Source organism: Vipera ursinii (genome assembly GCF_947247035.1).
Source record: "Vipera ursinii genome assembly, chromosome: 2".
NCBI classification, from domain to species: domain Eukaryota; kingdom Metazoa; phylum Chordata; class Lepidosauria; order Squamata; family Viperidae; genus Vipera; species Vipera ursinii.
The window spans coordinates 49,708,301-49,720,711 of NC_139513.1; the positions used below are offsets into that span (position 1 = coordinate 49,708,301).

Genomic DNA, 12,411 nt, shown 5'->3' on the forward strand with positions numbered 1-12,411 from the left:
TCAAAAAATACTGATCTTTGTTATGTTCAGCTGCTGTTATCAGATCGATGTGGCCAAATTCTGCTATGCTGTATGTAAAATTAGGCAAATTTTAACTGCCCTCTGTTAATCCACCACCAATCACAATGTATTATTCTGACTTTATTTATTTTTTACTATTATTGTTTTAATGCTTTTATTTGCTGCCCACTGTTAATCCACAATTGCAATATATTATTCTGTCTTTTATTTTTGTTTTTAGTATTAGTATTAGTATTTAATGCTTTTATTTGCTGGTCTGTGACTATAATAAAGATTGATTGAGGTAAGATGCACAGCCAAGAGCAGGCCTCCTACTTACTGGCCAATTTGCCATTTCCCTCCTCGCTATGCTGAAATCCTTCCTCTGAAGAAATGGGCAGGGCAGGATCTGCATCCTCTCCTGTTGAGAAAGAATTATGCCACTATTCTACTCTCAGTGAAGAACATAGATTTAGATGAAATTATGACTACATTCTGTTCTATTACTGTTCACAAGCAACTATTTCACTCTGAGCTGTTGCATTAAACTCTCAAAAGAGCTTAAATAGCTTACTCTTTCCAGAGTAGTGACCTCTTACTTCCTCGCTTGGTTGTGCTGAGAACCTTGAGTTCATGTGATAGAAAATGAATTACAAGAACAGATAGAATTTTAACTCGCAGTGGAATTTCAGTTCACTGTGGGATCTTTCTGCAATTGGAATTATTGGAGTCATAGGAGGTACTGGGGTTGTCTCTGCTGTCAGAGGCTGCTAGTGTAGAATGCCAGTCCTGAATTGATCAACTAATCTTACTGTTGAATTATTTAATGAATTAAATGCCCCAAGGCATTTAGGCACAATTTGATTTTGAATAGAGCATGCTCAAAGTAAATGAAATAGAAATGTGCTGTTCTGATTATGGTCCAAGACATTATTTAACTAATTAATGCATGTTTTTTCTTAGCAGAAAATTGGAGGGTGAGGGAGACAGTGGAAATATGTTATGCTTTATAACTGTATTGTGTAGTGACAGAAATTTCACTCCAAATTGCCATTGTAACCCAAGAATTACTTGCAAATTGATTTAATAAACAAGTATCCAAAGTAGCAGCAGTCATATCCTTGTATGTAATTCTATAACATCCAGAAAGATACTGGTAGTCCTCAACTGGTCACTTAACTGTTCAATGTTATGATGAACTTCCCCAAGTTTCTAAATAATAATCGCTGAACACACATTTCCCCATAGTCACAAGATCGCATTTGGGGTACTTGGCAACTGGTTCTCTTTAATAACTCTTTCCAGTGTCCCATAGTCACATGACTGCAATCTGGGGAAATTGGATTTATTTAATGACCAGCATATTAGTTTAACAACCTCTGTGTTCACTTTATGACCAGCTCAAAAAAAATCCAAGTCCAGTCAGGTGAAACCTTGACTTAGGATCGCAATGACTTACGGTAACTATAATTCTGGACTCCGTTATGTTTGTAAGTCAAGGACTACCAGTAAATATTTGATTAAATAAGATTGTTTTTGTCACAAAGCAAGTTTAAATATAGGATATTCTTAAAATGCAGTAGCTAAATGTATAAGCTGGTTATGTAGTCTATACAAAATAATACCAAATCATTTTTTTAAATATTATAAAAGTGACCACAAACTTATATTGCTCATTTACAGTAGGTTATGTGACCAAGGGGATTCTTGCTTCTCATAAGGGTCTCATGGACACGTGCCTTTATTCTAACAAATAGGCTCCATAAAACTCACTGACACTTGAGATATGATCAAGTCATTGTCAATTATATATATATTTAACCTTAATGTGTGGTTATTTTTCTGCATGTTAACTTTTACATTACATTTTTTATGTTACTGGTTCTACATCCATGGGTTTAATAAAGGTAGATATTCTTTTTCTGAAATAAATTAACGATTTTGAGTTTTTAAAATCACATACCCATCATAGGTTTCATGAGGAAGATGAGGAAAATTGAATAGGAACATAAACGTTTTAGTGCAGAATGGACAAATCAATATTTCTTAACAGAAGAAAATTGTATGTCTTGTGTGTCATGAGCCAGTAAGTATCCCTCCCACAGTATTAACGTCTGATTATATTTAGAGGCAAAAAGACTAGTGTGTGTGTGTGTGGGACAATAAAATTGCTATTTTACTTAAGTGACCTTTAAAGTTGCAAGGAAAATTGTCAGAAAATGTTTTATAGAAGGCAACTTTTAAAGACATGTATGCAGATTGCTGTGTTTAGGTTATGCCCAGAAAAGAAAGAAATAGTTGATAATAGTTAATCCCAAATGACTGTTAAAAAAAAAGCTTGACATTTTTTTCCAGACTTAATGATCAGTTAACTGAGAAATTAAAAGAAATTTCTCATTAGCTGTTGATGAAAACACTGACACAGCACATTTATTTATTTTGATAAGAGGAATCAATACAAAGTTTAAAATTATCGAGGAACTTGTGAGAATGTGCTCCATAACGTAGTTACACAACTAGAAAAGCAATTTGTAATGTTTACCTGCTCTTTAGATCCAGCAGCCCAGTTTGGAGGGGAGGCTGTTGTGTGAGTAGGTTCTGGTCGTGGTCAATTTTTCTTTTGAGCGAGTGAGAATCCTTTGCATCTTAAGGAGGCTTTGATTTGCTCCCTGATCAAGAAGTCCTCACTGGACCTCACTATACTAGACAATTTTCATCCAATATCTAACCTCTCCTTTCAGCAAAGGTGTTGAGAAAATGGTTGACTGGATGAGCAGCCGGCCAGTACAACATGGTGCTATTTAAAGCAATGGGTTCTTTGCTGGAGATCTTCAAATGGAGGTCGGTTATTTGTTGAGCGGATGGAAGGGGATGCCCACATTTACACAAAATGCTGTAAAGGTCTAATATCTGAAACAGTTGCTGACTCCTGACTTGAGTCTTGCGTCTGCATCTTGGCCAGCAATCTGTGTCTCTGACTAGCTTCGAATCTTGTATCAAAAGACTGTTGAATTCTGGGAGATCACTAGGCTGAGTTGTGTGTTGGGTGTGTGTGTGTAAGAACAGAGAGATTGTTTGTGTCCCAGGCTTGGGAGTTAAAATTAAGCCAGTTTGAGAACAGCTGTAGGTTTCCTGCCTGATTAAGCTTAGCCTCTTCCTGTTAACAGGCTGTGGGAATAACCTCAGAAGCAGGAAAGGCTGTTGGTTGTCTAAACACGATTCTCCATCCATTTTGAAAAACCACATCGAAGTGTTTTTCTGGACAATAACTCATCAGTCACTTCTGCATACTGTGAACGTAATCTGTGAGCCATTGATACAGAATAGAAAAATACTAACAAACCTCTGTGGACTTGGTCTGTTATTTTATTTTTCATGTTTCTTAAAACAAAAATTAATACATTTTTACAACAGTTGTGAGTAGTAGTTTTTTTCCCCTGTGGACTTAATACAACAGTTAATGCCAGCACCAAAAAGTCATAAGAATTGTTCTGTACTGTATATTTGGTTTTCAGTCTTGCTTGCAGTGCTGTCTGAAAACGCTTGAGTACAATAGATTGCAGCTTTCGTTACTGAGTGGGTTACATTTGGTATTTAAAAATTGCTTTTGTCAGTGCATTTTTATTTATTTATTATTGCAGTCTTCCATTCCTTTTACATATTATAAGTACTGTAAGGTAACAAGGTCAAATTCATAACCTCTCACCCAAGTGAATCTTAAAATTTTATTTTCATATTTCTATACTGCCATCATGAACTGAAAAAAAAACCTGATGTTGAAATAATGAAATGGTAGAATTTTATATTCCCCACCCTCCCAGGACCATTTACAGTCTTGAATTGAAACAAATAATTGAACAATTCATTTGAAAAACAAAATGTAAGCCTTTATACAAAGAGGAAACAAACTATTCCAGTTCAAAGTTTAATTAGCAGTTCAGGTCATGGTCCTGAATATAAATACTAGAGATACTTAACAAGTGTATTTTACTGTACATCTGAAAGTTTCGAAGACTAAAAAAATAAATGGAAATCTGTTTCATTGAAAGGTATTAAATCTTGTATTTTGAGAGGTGTTTCTAAGCTCCCCATCATCATAATCAGAAACAAAAATGTCACAAGCTTCATCATGGCAAGCATAATTGTATCAGTGTTGCAGTAATATTGGTTATGCTGTTTGATCTGCACAATACTGAAATCTCTATCCTAAACACTTTTTTAGTAGCAGAATGTTTCTGCAACAGATCATACATCACAGTAGTATTGCTCTATTAGTCTTTAAGCATTTGGTGGTTTGAGGACGGTTTGGGAGGTGTGTTGATATAAGTGAACTAATCTTCTGCCATGGGTTCAAGCTGTTGCGTTCTTTGGAAGGCTCACACGAGTGTTTCAGACTATCTGTGCATGTGTGGTGCACATATCACCCATTGGTTTTGTTTGCAGTCTCAGTGAAACAGTTGTTTGTGGATGCACTGCCAGCTGAGGACAGCCTTGGAAATAACACTGCAAATTTTCAAGAAGACATGTCTGCTTTGCTTTACAGTAATGTTTCAAGGAGGGGTGTTTTGTTTATGTTTATCATACTTTGCAAGGCAAATTTTCAAATGTTTTGCACAACTCCATTATATACTGCTCAAAAAAAATAAAGGGAACACTTAAACAACACAATGTACTGTATTTAATAGTAGGATGTCTTATCTTGTGTTCCCTTTATTTTTTTGAGCAGTATATTTAAAACCTGGCCTTTAGGCTATGAATATAAGATTTAATGACAGCAAAACTTTAAAGACCTTGATTACTTGTACTCCCTGGAACATAATATGTCTTGTGTCATGGAATATCATAAACTTGTTAATGAATTAACTACCGTAACTCATGTTCTGGTTTGTGAGATACGCTGGACTGGAAACTTAACTATCTGAGTTAGTTTAGCCATGCAAAAGCAAATCAAGGCTAACACTAATTCAGCATTTTGTACAAATGCAGCTGTTAAGACTTTAACTGACCTGGTTAAACATGTTGTATAAAAGCAGTCATGAGGTGCTATGGCTATTGCCAAACACCATCCATGTGCTTTATTAGAAGAAGTAGTTATAGCAACAACTATAGTATCCTTGCATTTGATCAGTTGGCTAAATATAATGGAAACTGAACTTATCATTTTTGAGCTGATAATAGCATAACAGCATTAACAATATTGGTTGGTCCAACTGAATGACATCCTATAATTGTTGAAAATAAGATTTAGACAAGGCTTTCCAGAGCTTTTCTAGTTTACTGAATAAATATAATTAAATGCTCTTCCTTTCTGAAGTTAAATGCTGATGCCTGTTTTGAGTTTAGAATTATATTTTAGGAATAAGATTTATAAATAAGATCTGCTCCTCTCAGCTATTAAAATAATATAATTTAGATCAATCAATTTTAAACAAACTGTAAAGGGTTATAATAAATTAATGTTTTAATATCCTTTGGAGTAGAAATTGGTACAGTTTTCATAAGAACAGGATTGGAATTTGGAACGGATTAAGAGCCCTAATAAACAAAGCTAAGCTGTTAGCACTGTTTATGAGAAATACTATACAATTACCATAGGTGGTCTATAACCACTAAAATGCCATCTTGGAATGGATTTTCACATACCTTCTATGGTAGAAAATATATACATCCCTTCTAGCATTTTTAACTGCATGCCAGTATACACCTTTTTTAAGAAAGAAGAAAGGAAACAAAATTTTAATGTAAAAAAACCTTCAGTTTTATGACTGGCACAAATCAAATCGTTGTTATCTTAAAGGAAAATAAAACAGAGTTATGAGTAAACAACTCTTAGAAGAAATGCACATGTTGTTTAACTTCTTGAAAATATGATGCAACTGTTAGATGAGAGCACAGTTTAGTGATGAACCTGCAAAGATAAAAAGGGTCCATAAATATTCCCTTTATTTTGTTTCCATCAGCAAGGAGATAGGTTTAAGGATGGAAAATTATAGGCTTCTACATATTCTTTTTCATATGTCTAGCCAGATTTGGATTATATGTATTGTTCTTTCCAATATATGGGTTATCTTGCAAATAGAAATGCATTAATTCAGAATCCACTTGGATGATGCTATAATATAGATGCTTCCTCCATGGCTTCAATCCATCTGAAAAAAAAGAATAAAATTTTATTTTTAAGGAGGCCAGTAGAAAATATCTTTGTTTTAATAAATGTTGATTTTGAGAATTGTTGAACTCTATTTTTCATTTAGTTCATTATAGTGGGAAAGCCAGCTATCTATCTTGTTGGTTAACTAGAATGATAGAAAATAATAAAAAAAATGATCTATATGCTGGGAGATACATATATACGTTTAATGCTACTCTTTTTAAAATATGTTTATCGTGTAAGAAATTGCATTGACCTCTCCCCCATTTGTACATACATTGACGATTCTTGTTTGCATGTCCAATGTATTCAGTTAGTTATTATAAATTATACTATAAATGTGAAAAATGAGAGTATTGACTATTTTCCAAGAAAAAAAACAGTTATTTACACAATTTCTGTACCCATTCCTATATGAACACAAGCAAATATTCCTGTCTGTAGCTTTCCTGCCCGGCTCTCTCCAATTCCATATGTGGGAAAGACCTATTGAATTCATTTCCTAATTAAGATCCATTGGATTGAGTTGTATGCACTGAAGGTATTGAATTCTAAGAGTGCATGAGTTAATGTCTACCAGATTATTGTGTGGTTTTCATACATCTTTTCAGGCAGAGCATTACTGAGAATATTTCTAAAGTTGCAAAAATGTAATGAGCATTGACCACAAATAAAAGAAATGTATTTATATACACAAAGCTACCATGTCTACATTTGATACACTGAAACCATCCCCAGCATTCTGCCACAGCCAAGTTGTTAATGCTTATTGACTCTTTGTGTTAAAGCTGGCATTGCCAAAAGTTTACACAAAAGCAGTAATTTCTGTTTAGTAGCATTGAAAAAGCTTGTAGGAGAAATGAGAAGCACTGCAGCCATTTTTCACTGGTTAGTATATTATCACAGGCAGATCAACACCTAGTACCTCTGTGCTGAATTATTATCCTCTGCTCGGAAGCTATAAAACAGAGTTTGCTTGTGGTAAAGATGGAAAACTGCATCCATATTTCGATCTTCCTTTTCTGGGACAATTGTGAAACCCAGCAAAGGCAAACTCTCAGTGGCGACTTTGTCCTGAAATCAGTGCAGAAGGGGAAATGGGCTTTAGAGGAAGAGAGGACTTACACAGAGAGAGGAATGCTCTCGGAAAATAGAGAAACTCCTTTCTTTTATCTGGATTTGAATGATTGCTAGTAAAATTTAAATAAAGTTATGTTTCAAATAATACCATGGGGATTTTCTGTCGGATAATGCTTGAGAAATAAATGGCAGGCTTTAGTATTTTCCAGATTTGAAAAATATAACAGCTGAGCTTCTAGCAACTACATCAGCACATACATTTGGGTTTCTTGGGAATGTTACACAAATGATTTGCCATTGCTTTTGCTCAGAATTTTGTTCTGAATTCTCAGTCTTAATGTCACAGACATGGGATTTTTTTGGTGGACTTGCACCCTAGAACTAAACTGATCCAATTCTACTTACTTTTTACAAGACCAACTGTTAGGCATATGGTGTTAGCCTACAATGTTGGGTTGAAAATATATTAACCATAATGCTATGGCTTTAAGATGTTAATTGGCCAATGGGTGTGTAAGTGTTCTCATGGCCATAAGAGGAAGCTAGGAACGTTGCTTCTCTTTCTTTGGTAGCACAAGGAGACCCTGCACAACAAATTCCTTAACACCAACCAAGGCTGGTAACTGCTATGATCTGCTGCAACAAGTAAAGACTCCTTTGATGGACCCATTCATGTAGTTTTCGTGGCAATTATACCGAAACAATTTATTCCAGTATGTTTTTGGTGACTTTCCTGCCTTGCCTACATTCTAAGATTTTCAGTCACTAAGCAACCTCATTGGTATTAAAAGTATACATGTCAATCCTGTGTATGTTGTAAGTTCTGAGTAGTTTGGAAACGCTCCCCTCCCCAAACCAAAACTTACTTCATTTGCTGTGTATGTGTAGAGCACTTTTCCTTTGATAACAAACCACAACTTTTTCCAGTGCCTTTTCCCTCTCTTGCATCTGCTGAGATACCCATTGATAGAAGAGCCTTCTCCTGAAGCTGCCACCTACGTGAATGAATGAAGGAGAATCAAAACTCTTCGTAACAATATATACTTTTGGGAATTGAAGAGATCTAAATTATCAGGAATCCTCCTCCCGATCCTACACTGTATATTGGAAGATTTATACGCTTCCTAAACAAGCATTATACTGGTTGCAATGACATAGAACAAACAAAACACTTTTTTAATTTCTTGGAGCATGTAGATGTGTAGGTTATAAGGCATTTTATTAAAATGACAAAACAACAGTCTTAGTATTTATTCTGCTACTATGCTTTTGTGTTTACTTCAAATTGGGACTTTTATTTCCACAAAACAAACCAGGACGATGATTTTGGAAGCATATCATTGTATCAGAACAACACATAGAATGAATGCACACGAATGGATATATATCCTAATGGAATATGTAAGCCATATTTGGTGTAGTGGGTAAAGGCATCAGGTTACAAACTGGGATACCATGAATTCTAGTTCTGTTTTAGGCACAAAGTCAACTGGGTAATTTGAGACCAATTACTCTCAACCCTAGGAAGAAGGAAATAGCAAATCACTTCTGAAATGTATTGCCAAGAAAACTGGTCCAAGTCATCCAGTTGGTTTCTGCACCTAAAGCAGGACTAAATCTTGGGAGTTCCCCATGTCCAGCAGTATAGAGAATTATTTGACCGTGTCTGTACCAATAGATAGATATTTCTATGGAGAACATTGGTATATAATTGTGAAAAGGGAGACCTATATCTTACAGGTATTTTGACACTAGGGACTTCTGAATGAAAATATATATATAATTAGTCTCAGCCTGTGCTATAATTTTGGTCATTTTGCATAATCCATTGCATTTGAAACCTTTGAGAAATTTATTTGGATAACTACATAGTGCCCTCTTGTGGTGTCAGAGAAGGATTGATACAGATCACAACACTGATGGGAAAGTAAGTCATTAAGGAAATGACTAAAGGAATTATTATTGGACGTAATAAGAATTTGTTTTAATTTGACTTTTAACATTATGCAAAGAAAGCTTTTATTATTATTTTAAGTGATATTTTCCAAGGGGAAAATGCACAGCTCAAGCAGGAGACCCTATACCATTCCAGGCAAGAGGCTGTCCAGTCTCTTCTCAAAAGCCTCCAGTGATGAAACACCCACAACTTCTGAAGCAAGCAGTTCCACTGGTTAATTGTTCTCACTGTCAGAAAATTTCTCCTTATTTCTTGATTGTTTCTCTCCTTGATTAGTTTCCATCCATTGTTTTTTGTCTTGCCTCTGGGTGCTTTGGAGAATAGGTTTATCTCCCCTTTTTTGTGGCAGCCCTTCACATATTGGAACACTAGTATCATGTCTCTCCTTCTTTTCACTAGACTACACATACCCAATTCCAAAATTTCAGATCTAAAATTCTTTCTCTGCAGAAGAATTCCCTAATAAAGGAGAATATTTGTAGCTCAGAGATGACATGAGGGGTCCTTGGTGCTCTCTGAGCTTGCTTGTTTTCTTGCAGACATTTCATTACCCAAACTAGGTAACATGATCAGTGCTAGTCACTGAAGAAGGGTTACCCCCACATCTCCCCCCCAAAAAAAGAGATAATGGTGCACCAAGCTGTCCAAATGTGCATTATAATTAGTACGAATGATCGCATAGCAAATAATGTCTGCAATTTCATTTCATTGTGGGGTTTTTTTTTTGCATTCATTGTTAATCTTACCTCCAAAAGAGCTGAAGGAATTTTCTTTTGTCTTTTGAAGGAAGAGTAGTGGATATTGTGGAACACAGAAGAGAAGGCACTGCCTGAAAACCTGGATGAACTTGTAGGGAAGCTTATGCTTATCGGCCGCTCTGCAATAGTAGGAATGGGATAGTTTTACTTGATATATGTGACTTCAAACTGTAAGCACCTTATGGCGAGCAACGTGTCATGTCGACACATTTGGATCCTTAAATTTTATCCATGAAATTTTATCCATTGGTCCTGATCCAGTTAAAACCAAGCTGCAAGGAAAGAAATCTCCCTCTAATCAAAGCTATTTTCATACAGTTTGCTTCTGAGATAAATTCTGAATAGTGTGGGCTTCATTAACTTCACATTTAACAATAGAAATGGGTTATATAGACATAACCCTCAGCAAGTTGGGCTATATCCAATTGTTTCCCACCATCATAGAATAAAAGGAACTACCCTTCTAACCAGATCCCAAATATGAATGAGCTCCACAAGGTTCCTGTTGAAAATGTTGGATACTAACAAGAATATTAGTTTCTGTTCGAAGGGAGGAGATGCTCCTGACACAAACAGAATAACAGAATTGGAAGGGACCTTGGGGGTTTTCTAGTCCAACCCCTTGCTCAAGCAGGGGACCCTGTGTCATTTGAGACAAATGGTTGTCCAAAAACCTCCAGGGTTGCAGCACCCACAAATCACAAAAGTTATCTTTTCCTCTTTGTGCCAACAGAGACCCCAATGTTTCCAATGGGCAAAAAGGATTCACCTCTGCTTTTCAGTTCTGTATAGCAGCCATCACAAACTTTTGCTAGTCGGTCTTTGAGGTATTTCAGAGGATACTTGTTTCTTGAACAATTTCGGCATATAATCTACATGAACACAAGATGCAATACACACTGTCTTAAGTCAGAAAAGTATGAATGAAAGTTGGAAGTGACTTGAAGATCATTCAGTTCTAATGTCATGCAACACACACACACACATGCACAAATACTTGTACATAAACGTTAATTATTTTGTGAAATTTGCCCTTCAATTAAGATCAGCTCCCTGAATAAGAGGATAGGACCCTATTCACCTTAGTATTTAATTCATTTTAATATATCTTTAACATTACAGTAAAATGCAATTGTTAATTTATTGCTCGTTATAATGAAACTGCTTTGTATTAATCTAAAATGGATGATTGTATAACACCACCCGTGTTAGAGCAAGGATCAGCCATTACAGGCCTCTGTCAAGTGTTGAAGAATGATTGATATCCGAACACGTCACACATTGCACATAAAAATGAAGTGAGGAGCTGTAATTCCAAACAAAAAATAACAGTCACATCTGTCACAGAATAGACAGATGGACAAAATTATGATAATTTTATTTTATGAAGTGACTAAGACAGGATCAATTCTGTATGACATTCTTAAAGTAATCACGCTATTTATATATAATTTATAATTTAAATTCATACTGTAAGGCTGCCCAACTCAACACTGACTCTGGGTGATCCAATTAAAAACACACAGTACCTAACAACAAAACAAAAAGTAACTATAATGGGGAACAATATACCATAATTTAAGGAGATACTGAATGCCAAACTGGCATCTTATCAGTCAATCAATCAGAATAGAGCTGGAAGGGACCTTGGAGGCCTTCTAGTCCAACCTCTTGCTCAAGCAGGAGACCCTACACCATTTCAGACAAGTGACTGTCCAGTCTCTTCTTAAAAACCTTCAGTGATTAGATTGAATTAAATTAAATCAAATCTCTAGTCAAATTAAATCAGTTTATTACAGCTCCGAAGCCAGATACAATAAGATACTTAATAGTAAAATTGCCAAATACTTCTCTATAAAACAGAAAAACAGTAAGCATAACAGGATCTAAAAATAATTAAGAAGATGTAAAATAAAACAAAATAACAATGTTATAAGAAGTTCCAAACTTAACGGTTGTACAAATGGTAGCCCAAATCTGGGTGGCTTGGGAAGATACTTTTGAGACTTTGTCCAATATAAGTTACAGTAAGTAGAAATTCCACTCCCTACTGGAAATTTCGTCAACATTTGATAAGTGAAGGTGTGTTTAAAATATAGCACAGTAGCATATGGCTTAGCGTTTCTAGTGAGTCATCATCACACACTGGAAAGACAGGAGTACCAAAAGGACTGATGAAGGCAATGCATCCAGCCTGAAGACCTTGTGAAATTTCAGAATCGTAATGGATGGTAAATACCATAGGAGGTTAGAGTGAATTCTTTTAACAGACTATAGTATATGTTAGAGTATAATAACTTGCTTAAATTTCTCTGGAGATTTATATTCCAAATTCATTAACTGAGTTCAGTTCTAGCATTCTTAATATGTAATAAGGGTAGACTTTCCAGAGAAGTTCACTCAATGAATTTTATCTACAGCTTTTTAAAACTCTGGCAATTTAAACCCATAACTATTTACCAACC

General features: G+C 35.4%; 1 protein-coding gene across 1 annotated transcript in view; it reads right to left on the bottom strand.

Moving 5' to 3' along the window:
* Positions 1-5,911: 5,911 nt before the first annotated feature.
* The window catches only part of FGD5 (FYVE, RhoGEF and PH domain containing 5), a 182,727-nt gene continuing 176,227 nt past the window's right edge, over positions 5,912-12,411 (bottom strand). The window contains exons 17-21 of the mRNA XM_083353847.1: positions 10,716-10,818; positions 9,935-10,065; positions 8,098-8,226; positions 7,077-7,225; positions 5,912-6,149 (exon numbers count right to left, since the gene is read on the bottom strand). Coding sequence (XP_083209973.1) covers positions 6,113-6,149; positions 7,077-7,225; positions 8,098-8,226; positions 9,935-10,065; positions 10,716-10,818 — 549 coding nt within the window. The 3' untranslated portion in view covers positions 5,912-6,112. The remainder of the gene's footprint in view (positions 6,150-7,076; positions 7,226-8,097; positions 8,227-9,934; positions 10,066-10,715; positions 10,819-12,411) is intronic.